The 10,976-nt window shown below is 50.6% G+C and overlaps 2 protein-coding genes across 2 annotated transcripts in view; one reads left to right on the plus strand and one right to left on the minus strand.

Moving 5' to 3' along the window:
- Positions 1–4,500, minus strand: part of BOP1 (BOP1 ribosomal biogenesis factor) — a 10,693-nt gene extending 6,193 nt beyond the window's left edge. Inside the window, exons 1-3 of the mRNA XM_072410510.1 lie at positions 4,332–4,500; positions 3,882–4,019; positions 2,898–2,963 (exon numbers count right to left, since the gene is read on the minus strand). Coding sequence (XP_072266611.1) covers positions 2,898–2,963; positions 3,882–4,019; positions 4,332–4,367 — 240 coding nt within the window. The 5' untranslated portion in view covers positions 4,368–4,500. The remainder of the gene's footprint in view (positions 1–2,897; positions 2,964–3,881; positions 4,020–4,331) is intronic.
- A 135-nt stretch (positions 4,501–4,635) lies between these two features.
- The window catches only part of HSF1 (heat shock transcription factor 1), a gene marked incomplete in the record, with an annotated part of 11,675 nt that continues 5,334 nt past the window's right edge, over positions 4,636–10,976 (plus strand). The window contains 8 exon segments of the mRNA XM_072413185.1: positions 4,636–4,762; positions 5,398–5,548; positions 7,714–7,971; positions 8,051–8,175; positions 8,666–8,801; positions 9,364–9,483; positions 9,966–10,096; positions 10,167–10,415. Of these exon segments, the coding sequence (XP_072269286.1) occupies positions 5,441–5,548; positions 7,714–7,971; positions 8,051–8,175; positions 8,666–8,801; positions 9,364–9,483; positions 9,966–10,096; positions 10,167–10,415 (1,127 nt within the window).

Genomic DNA, 10,976 nt, shown 5'->3' on the forward strand with positions numbered 1-10,976 from the left:
ACCCCATACACCCCATATGCCCCAATCCCTGACCCCATACTCCCCATTCTACCTGACCCCATACTCCCCATTCCACCTGACCCCATACTCCCCATTCCACCTGACCCCATACTCCCCATTCCACCTGACCCCATACTCCCCATTCCACCTGACCCCATACTCCCCATATGCCCCAATCCCTGACCCCATACACCCCATTCCACCTGACCCCATACACCCTATTTACCCCATACGCCCCATTCCCTGACTCCATACACCCGATTACCTGACCCCATATGCCCCAATCCCAATGCACCCCATTCCCTGACCCCATACACTCCATTCCCCCCAACATCCAACCTAGGGCAGGAGCACCCACATGTTCATAATGTGGCCCCTGCCCAAACAATTCCAGGAGAGCTTTGTGTCCATATTGAGGGGGAAATTATGGGGCCTCCCATAGCCATGCTGGGAGTTGTAGTACCAGCAGAGGGGTTGTGGGGGTGAATCTGGAATATTCTGGATGACAGTGCCTGGGACGGGAATAACGGGAATTATTACCCCTGGTCAGGTGACCCGGGAGGAATCCCCCCCCAATGATGTTGCAATGTTTGCGGCCATAAAACGCCCATAATGGGCATAACAGACGGGTGACAGCATTACCCAGCATGCCGCACTGCCACAGGGGCCCTAACACCACATATCATCAGATATTGGGGGACACAAAATATTCAGCAATAGCCAGAGTGGCAAAGCCCAGATTGGGGGGCAATCAACCCCAGCCCCTTACAAAATAACCTCCATGTGACCCCCCATTCCTTCTTATTACCCCAGGGACCCACAGGACAGCTCTGGGTAGAAATGTGGCCACAGGTGGACTCTGAGGTGAAGCCACATTGCTAGGGGTAACCGCCGGCTTTGCCTTTCTTCCCAGCTTCAGCAGGTGCCCCGGCATGTCCCCCCCCCATTGGGCCCGGTGTTTGCCCTGGCACGGGGTTTGTTATAATTGCCCCTCGTCATAGTTCCTGCAGAAGCCCAGAAAAGCTCATAAAATGCTGGCAGCCCCAGGAGGGGCCGGAGGGGCTCACCGGCCGCTCAGACAAAACCGCTTTGTGGACGGCGCAGACTTTGCCCAAATTTTCCATTTTTTGTGATTGTAAAAAACTTCAGCGGGTGGAAATCCAGCGAATACCAAAAGTGTCACGTAACCCGAGGAATGGGGGCAGCAGAACTTTAAAGGGCCAATAAAGCCCTGGAACCCCGCAGAGCTCCCACCATGGAAGGGTAACAAACAGTGGCCCTAAAACAGGATGAGGCAGGGGGAGGGGGCCTCCGGTGCTTTCCGGGGTTCCTTTTTCTATAAAGCGTTGTTTAGCTAATCAGAGCCCCCAAAAATAGTAAAATAATCCCTGCGCCCCCCCCATTATCAGAATAATTCACCGGGTTCCAGAAATGAAATAAGTGAACCCCATGGACCCTTTACAGCAATGACTGGAAGTGGTTTTCTGGGTGAATGTTTCCGTCTTTCACATCATTGGGGGGGAATTGTGGCCGACTCTTCTATACATCGCTTGGTCGTCCTATCACAGCTCACCATCAGATTGAGGCCTGGACTGTGATTGGGCCATGGCTGCACTTTGGTTCTTTTCAGCCATTGGAATGTAGATTGGCCAGTAGGATCATCGCCCGGTCACATGACCTTACTCCAGCCAAACTTTATCGGTCCCACATTTGTCTCTAGAACACTTTGGTGTACAGAGGGGGTTCATGGAGGAAATTGTAAGGTCCAGGCCTGACCTTGGGGTGAATCTGCTGGGACGTTCACTCCTGGGAAGATTGAGAACTGTGGTGAATGTTTCCCACTGGTGAATAATCTTTCTCCCAGTAGAATGATGGCCTTCTAACCCTTCCCAGGTTGATGAGCAGCAACAATTCATTGCCGATGTCTTTCCTGACCTCCCCTGGGGGGCACCTCCCACCTGTGATGTCATACACCCCCCTTCTCTCTGATGACATCACGATGAGGTTAGTAGATCCCCGCAGGGAGAATACTGAACAATGGCCGGGGCATCCACCAATCAATGAGCTGAGTGGGGGAGATGATGGGGCCCCTCAATACCCCTACAGGAGACTATAAGAAATAATCTGACCCCACCTGGAGGGGCCACCAAACTCCTCTGACTCTCCATTCTCACTGGGTGTAGTACCACCTTCCCACCTGCAGGGGTCACCATGCGGACCCTGGGTGCCGGTGATCCAGGTGGAGATTTTGGACCTTTTAGGGCTCAGCAATCCTTTCCCCACTCAGATCAGAAAATCCCTGGGCCCCCGCCCCCGGATCAGCATGAGGGTACTGCGATTTACCCCCAGGGAGGGTAGGTAGAGGGGTTCCAAAAAATAAATGCAGCCACACCGGAGATCGGTAAAGAATTCTGTGCAACACCACGTTCTATGTCGGTGACATTCCTCTGGTTTCAAGTGGATATTGGTCAGCTTCCTCTGTCATTTGTAACTCCTATTTATTGTACAGCGCTACATAATATGTTGGCACCATATAAATCCTGTATGTTAATATTCTAAGCCCCAGTGCGGAGGAACGATACAAATACCCTCATTGCCCAAGTGATGGCGCTCTTCAGGCTCCGCCCACAGCGAGTAGGCAGCGATGGAAGCTGCACCCGGAATATTCGGGGTTAATGGAAGTTGGAGCGGCCGCTGTCTGTCCAGAGTTTTATTAGAAGTTTTGGGGAAAGGGGCCGCCTGCCAAATACTGGGGGGGGGGGGCACTGGGGGCAGGGGGGCTCTTATTGTTTGTCTTATTTGCCTGTACCACCCCAACAGCTGTGGGGGCCACGTTCTTCCCTCCCTTGTACCCCAGGAGCCCCCCCCCCCAGGTATTCTGTAGTGGTTGCCCTTACCTCTTCATCGGAGGAATCCTGGGCATATTCATCCTCCGTCATTCTGCTCGTCTTCTTCTCCAGGTTCTGTAACACAAAAGGACGCCATGAGAGACCACGCAACACCCGGGCACCGCCCACCACGTGACACCCGGGCACCGCCCACCACCCAGGCACCACCCACCACGCAACACCCGGGCACCACCCACCACAAGCCACGCAAACACCTGGACACCGCCCACCACGTGACACCCGGGCACCGCTCACCACCCGGGCACCACCCACCACAAACCATACTTGTGCCACCAACTACTGGAAAAATTCAGCCATCACTAATAGGGGGCAAATAAAAACCCTCCCCCATTGTGTGACGAGGAAGGGGGGGCAGATAAGTAATTAGGGATAAACAAATGGTACCCCAAGTCTGGATTTGGGGCAGCCGGCCAGGACCACTCACTTCTTCTGTTTCCTGAGGGATCCAATCATGATATCCGTGAGGGCAGTGACCCCATGAAGCTGTGTGTGTAATCTGAGCTCCACATTCACAGCACAGAAGTAGCCACCAAAGGAAATATAAATTTGTTTCGAAGTCTTTATCTTCATTGGAGCCCCCAGGGCAACGCTTTGTATCTGGGCATTATTCTAGGAGGGGGTTAAAGGGTACCATGTGGGGTATTTATTTAAACACAAGCCCCTCCTATAGGACGATAGAAAAGACCAGAAAAACTGAAGTGTTGGGGTAATGAGATCGACCATGAAAAGAACTCCGCATAGCTCACTAAATCCTCATTATTAGCTGAACCACAGAGGGAAACACGGCGGGACCATGTGCGCCCAGCTAAAATGGGCCGGGGAGATCCCTTCAGCTAAACTGTCATGTGATTTGTATCCTTATGATCAGCCTGGCTAATAAATGACAAATGTGCATCCAATCAGCAGCGGAGGCCTGGGATAACTCCGCCCACCTATGGACACTCGGGATTCGGGAATTGCCCCCATTATTACCTCTTCATCGTTCTCCTCCTCGCTGCTGTCACTGCCGGAATCCTCCAGGCCCGAGAATTCACTTTCCTCGCTGTCCGTCACATCCGTGTCACCCCCACCCGTGTCACCCCCAGCCGTGTCACCGATGAGAGGCTCCTCCTAAGAAGACACAAAGTCACCAATTACAACTCCAGGAACAAAGGGGGAGGGGCAGAAAATGGGGGAAGGGCAAATAATAGGGGGGACTGATAGGGAAATGATGGGGACTGGGGCAATAATGGGACCGGCAGTGGGGAGGGGGCAGATGAGGACATTGGGGGTAATAACATGGATAAAGGGCAGAATGGAGTACATGGGGGGAGGGTAAAGGGGTATAAATGATGGCGGGTAAAGATACAGATACAGATACTGGTAAAGCGAAGGGGAAATAGTTGCCCACCACGGCCTATATCAGTCGTAATAAAGCCTAACCTCCTCCACCCCTGCGGTCTCGCCCCTCCTCTTCATGCTGCCTCTGTCGGGTGTCGGTGTCAGGCGGATATCGGTGACCCGGTAAGGGGAGGAGATGTTCGTCTCGTGCACACGTTGTGCTTCAGTATGTCAGCATGGACCGGAAGTTTCCGCACAGGTCCCTGGTCCCGCCCATACGATCGCCGGAAGTATGCGCACGCCATGTTGGTAGAGGTAGCTCACCGTTCCGATGACGTATGATGTCATAGGCTGGGTGTAGCAATATGGCGGATCCCTCTGCCGAGCGCGAGGAGGGTGATCCAATAGGGCGGCTGCGCAGGCGCAGAGGCAGCTGATTGGACTAGACGTAACAAGATGGCGGCCACCAGGGCAATGCAGGCCTCTCCCTGTGCGCAGCTCACCCTGGAGCCCTGAGGAGACCCCTAGACCGGGTAATTACTGCCTGGGTGACCCCGGACACGCCCCAATGTGGGCACTGCCCCTAAAGGGTGTTCCATGGGGTATTTATTTCTGTTCCTTCTTACTGTACATACTCAACACAGCCTCCCTTATTACCCCCACCTGGGGCTATACACCCTCCTTTTTACCCCCACCTGGGGCTATACACCCTCCTTTTTACCCCCACCTGGGGCTATACACCCTCTTTTTTACCCCCACCTGGGGCTATATACCCTCCTTATTACCCCCACCTGACAGTATCTACCCTAAGTCGTAATTATTACCTTACCTAGGAGTTTATACATACCCCCTGAAATACCCCTCCCACCACTATGCCTGAGGGGAAACTACCCCACTTAAGGGTATATGCACCCCTCTCCGAGGATATACACCCACTGCACCTGACAGCTTAACCCTTCATTAATAACCCCACCTGGGGGTGTTTATCTCCTTTACCCCTCAGTACCCCACTTGAAGATATTTATCGCCCCCCATGTTTCTATATACCCCCCTCACCCCCAATACCACTCAATATACCCCTCCACCTTTATACCCCCCTCACCCATCCCCCCCTATATACCTCCCTCACCTATCCCCCATGTTTCTAATATTGGATTTGTTTTTGCAGTATTGTTATCCTCGCTGTGAATTTGCCTTCCAACCCTCCTGTGATGGACTCCCATGTTGCCCCTGGGGGCAGTAATGTTCCCGCTTTTCTGGCCAAGCTGTGGACATTGGTGGAGGACCCAGAGACGGATCCACTCATCTGCTGGAGCCCAGTAAGGACTTCACCCCCCCCCCCCTGTTATTACCACCACTGGGGAGGGATCTGATAATTCACCCTTGGGAGCAGAGAGGGGGGGCAGTGGGGGGGGTCTGATTTCTTCCTTTAGGGGTCAGAGGAGTGAATACACAGATATACACTGTCCACTTTGTTAGATACACCAAATGCTTGTTCACTCAAATCTCTGATCAGCCAATCACAGGGCAGCAATATATTTCGGGATGTGGACGGGACCGCGGGCTGCTATTCACACCGAGCACCAGAATGGTGATGGGTTGGTGGTGCCGGATAGTCAGAATTTTACCCACAGCCATCTCCGGGGTTTATAGAGAATGATCTGAAAATACCCAGGGAGGGGCAGATCTCTGGGTGAAAATGTTCTGTCGATGCCGGAGGTCAGAGGAGAGGGCAGATTGGATCCAGGCTGATGGAAAGAGAAAACCAATTACCCCTCCAGGTCTGCAGAAACCTCTGAATGGACAACATGTCCAGCATGGAAGCAGATGTCCCAAGGCTGTGGTGTTATTATGAGAGCCAATCATCTGCTCCCTGGACCTCGGTAGGGATTCTTCTGGTTTCTTCACCTCGGTGTTTTTCTTGATTTTCCTTCCTCACATTTAGAAATGAAGCTTGAATGTGATTGGCTGACCCCAGAGGATATTTGGTGCCCATGTTGGGGTGACCTCTCAGCAGGCCGAGTTCTGGGCTGGGTCCTGAATTCTGCTGACCCCCTATTACCCCCTCATCCCCGGGCTCAGCTGTCCCTAGTGAGGGGTCCTGGTATTGCAACATACAACTTTCTTTTGTGCACTTCCAGCCTTGTGGTTGCAGTTTGCTGAGGACCCTTTTCTGCCCCCCATGACTGTGCCTCGGGGTATAAAGCCCCCTCCATACAGATTTGGGGTCACTGCTTTGTGTCCTGCACCTCATCTTCACCTTTGGGGTGACACGGAATGGTGATTGGGGTCTCCTCATCTGTCAGTGCCTTGTGGGGTTTCCTGCCCGGGGCATTATGGGTAATCTATTGGTAATGGGGGTCTGAAGTATAACAATAATAAAGGTGCTGCATTTTACACCTCCAATCCAGATGTGTCCCCTACATTACCATCGCAATATTCCCCGGGTTAGGTTGTCCTGAGCCACCCCCAGCCTATGACTAGTGAACATTTCTGTCACTCTGCCCCTCCCCCCAGGCAGAATTCTTGTCAGCTGATTGGCTTTCCTCCATGCTCCGGTCTCAGACATTTGTTGTATGCATTATTCTGTCACCCAATCGTTATTTACTCTTCCAGCCAATCAGAGCATGTCATAGAGTAACAATAAATCCTTTGTATGAACAAAAGACATTTAAATAAACAGAACATTCAAGTTAATATTTCATTGTTTGTAAAATGTGTATGTTTATTTACCCAAATGGAGGGTACCCTTTATTGTAATAACTGGATGTGATAGCAAAAAACTGGGGTCATTTCTGGATTCACCACCCAAAAAATAATCCAATCCAAGTAGAAGGTTGCTACATTGTAACAAATACCCCATGGCCAGAATAATAGAAACCCCCTGGATATCTGTCAGTGACCCAATACAGCTCCCAGGGCTGTGCTGTACACTGATATCGGTCCGTGATGAGTGAAGCTGCACTGTGCAGCACAAATTGCACCAATAGCTTCCAACACTCTGCTGCTTCCAATATCTCCCAGTGCCAGTATATTGGCTACACCATTGTTATTTCTAAGAACAGAATCTCCTATAAGCCCCTGAAATAGGTAAATTGCTTTCACCTTTCCCCAAAACCTGCTTTGCCGCTCTGCTGTGAGGAGAAGAATCTGCAGCTTCAACTCTCAGAGGATTTGAGGTCCAGAGAGCAAATTCTTATTTCTGTATCAACCCGGCGGGTGAATGGAACATAAAGCAGCAGAATGCCCCCCCTCAGGATATAAAACATATAAAAATGGCTGCTTCTGGGGGGGCTCATTCTCTGAGGGGGCCGGGAGAAATATTTTGGCAATGAGGAGATGATAGCAGACTGGCTGGTAGTGGTGATACCCCGGGGTGGCACTAATAGCAATCACAAGGGGGGAAGAACCCAAAATTATTCTCATTATATGACCCCCCCAAGACAATGTCCAGCACTGGTAATCTTTGTGTTTTCCTGCACAGGAGGGGACCAGTTTCCACGTCTTTGATCAGGGCGGCTTCGCCAAAGAGGTTCTCCCGAAATACTTCAAACACAACAACATGGCGAGCTTTGTGCGGCAGCTGAACATGTGTGAGTATCTCCCTGGTTTTCGGAAGGTGGTGCACATCGAGCAGGGAGGTCTCCTGAAGCCGGAGAAGGACGACACAGAGTTTCAGCATCCGTATTTCATCCGGGGCCACGAGCATCTGCTGGAGAACATCAAGAGGAAGGTTAATAATGTGAGTAACAGAAGTCACATGACCAGTGATGAAAAAGTTCCCAGAATTCCCAGACTGATCCCACAATTCTCCTCTCCAGCTGTCCGGGGTGAAAACCGATGATGTGAAGGTTCGTCAGGACAACGTCGGGAAACTTCTGTCAGATGTGCAGCTCATGAAAGGCAAACAGGAAAATATGGACTGCAGACTTCTAGCCATGAAACAGTGAGTGGGGGGGGGGGACCTCGAACTTTGAGGCGTCATCTGGGGGCCACAATATCAGAGTGGTAATCCTATGCAGGTTGTGTATGTAAACCACACTGACAGTATGCAGATCCATAGTCACCCCATACCACCCTCACCAATGCTGCCACCCCCTTTTACAGTCTGGATGGGTTGGGGTAGTTGGTTAGGGGCAGTTTGCAGGAATACTTACCCACATTTATGCCTGAGACAGAATCATGTGACTACCCCAGGGGCCCTATAAACAAGCCAATGTTTTGTGTGCCCCCCAACAAGAGAACTCTACGCTCCCCTCTTCTGCTTGTCTATTTCTTGCTGATCCCCTGACTGCATTAGGGTGGTGATTGTAGAATCTGAGTGTCGGTAGCTCCCTTTATATATGGCAGATGTAGCTGATTGCTTGTTATGGTTCCATCCTGTGTTGTCTTTCATACTGCACTGCTCCTGACTGCTCTGATTTCTATTTATACAGTGAGAATGAGGCGCTCTGGAGGGAGGTGGCCAGTCTGCGACAGAAACATGCACAGCAACAGAAGGTGGTCAATAAGGTAAAATCAGAGAGTGGGAGGTTGGATGCGGGGGCAGGATGTGCCTGGATAGAGCTGGAAGTTTCATGAACTTTAAGGGGCACTACAGCGCACAGACAATTGGCGGTACCCTAATCCTCATTGGCTGGAGAGTGGCCCCCAGTGGGTCCCGAGCATGCAAACCCAATTTGGGGACCCTGGTGTTGAAATAGCCCTACTTAATGTGAAATATCCCTGATTGTTCTTAGAATTTTATGCTTGTCACCTCGTATCTGGCAACTTATGTGTAGACGTAGTTTCAGCAAGTTCTATAGATTGCTTTAAGACAAAGCTGGATGATTTCTAGAAGCACAGAATATAACTGGGGATTAAGGATTTATAGATAACAGAGACTGCTGATCCAGGGAACATCCGATTGGCTCATGGGATCAGGAAGGAATTTTTCCCCTGTTGAAGCACATTGATAAGGAGTTGTTGTGGCTTCGTCCAGACCAAGGCTTCTATGATGTTTATTTCCCTAGGGGTAGAACTTGATGGACCCCAGTTTACAGGTCCCACATGTGTGGCTCTGGGTGATGGTACCACGCGGGTCTCCCAGTCAGTCTGCAATGTCATTCTGTATAATAAGCGTCTTCTGTAATAACCTGACTTGTGTTTTCCCTGCAGACCTCTCATGCTGAATGACAGTAGCTCAGCCCATTCTCTACCAAAGTACAATCGCCAGTACTCCCTGGAGCATGTTGGTGGGGCTGCCACCTTCCCAGTAAGTGTAATATGGGGTCATTATAAAATGATTTGCTTTATGGAGAGTATCCTGATCACTGTAATAGGGTGGATGAAGTGAGATAATTAGGGGACAAGGTCACTTTGGATTGGGGTCCTCCCATGTTGGAGATGGATTTGTGTGTCCTTGGAGGGGAAGCACCCAGATCTAAGGATGGTTCCTGTGTTTCCAGCAAGGGCTGGAGTCACTGGGTGGTGAGTGGCCAATTTGTGTCCTCCCTCCAGCAGGGGGGGTTGTGTCACTGGGGGTAAGGAGCAAGGTTAGAGGTAGATTTCTGTGTTTCCCCATCCAGCTTCGGCAAAGCTGCAAAGCGAGGGGGGGTCAGTTTTGGTTAGCTTGATTTTGTCTCCTGTGGCAGGAATTTTGTCGCTGGAGGAGAAGGTTGGGGGTTTATGTCCTCCTTAGCAGGTAACATTATCAGGGAGGACCTGCACTTTGATTTAGCTGCTTCTCCTTTGCAGGGCTCCTTCTCTGGATATGCGGACTCTGCCTGCTACTCTCCAGAACCCCTGGAGGGACCCATCATCTCTGATGTGACCGAAGTGGCTCAGTCCAGTCCCTCAGCATCTCCCAGCCCCAGTCTGGACGGAAGGTGAGTTCATTGAACAGAGCTTGTATATCACACATTGGACAGACTGTCATATCATTTCTCCTCATTGCAGCCCGGTAATCCTTATCAAAGAGGAGCCACACTCACCACCAAGCCCGGCCATACCTGAACACAGTCCGGTGTCCCAAGAGAGTGCAGAAAATGTTCTATCACCTTCCACATTCATTGACTCCATCCTACAGGACAGCGAGCCCAGCGAAGGGACAGCCAAAGATGCCGTTCAGGATGCAGAATCAAGCCTGACAGTGGCAAGCGCCATGCAGCCTGCAGAGCCTTGTCTTAGTGTGGCCAGACTGGACAAGTATGTGTTCATTGTGTCTCCGAATGTTAGGACTGACTGCACTCTGCTACAGTATAAGTGGGTGATCATTGCAGGTCAATAATGGTTGCTCATTCCATGCTGCTAGTCATATCTGTTCCTCCACATCATCCCATTCTCCAATTACCTAGATCCTTGTACTATTTACTTCTAAATATTGGGGATGAGATATATATGATGTGCGTGCCAGTATAATGTCTCCTTTCCTTCACTACTGGTGTCAGGAAAGTTTCACTTTCACTTTGTGTATGAATGCAGCATGTCATCTACTGTAGCCTTACATCTCTCCCTGTACAAACCCTCATATCTCTGGAACAGTATGTCCTACCGATCTGAAATTTTCAGGGTACATAGGGGCCCCTCATAGCTAGCTGTACCTCGATTTCATCTCTACACCTATATTAAATTACAAAATATGGGGGTCATAATTATAAAAAGTAGTGAAAATTAAACATCAGGGTTGCTGTTTAAAAAGTTAGTGTGTCTAGAAGCCCAAAATTAAACAAAAAAATTAGGGACCCCTGGGGCCACTTACATAGAAGG

The sequence above is a fragment of the Pyxicephalus adspersus genome, chromosome 5 (assembly GCF_032062135.1).
Source record: "Pyxicephalus adspersus chromosome 5, UCB_Pads_2.0, whole genome shotgun sequence".
Taxonomy (NCBI): domain Eukaryota; kingdom Metazoa; phylum Chordata; class Amphibia; order Anura; family Pyxicephalidae; genus Pyxicephalus; species Pyxicephalus adspersus.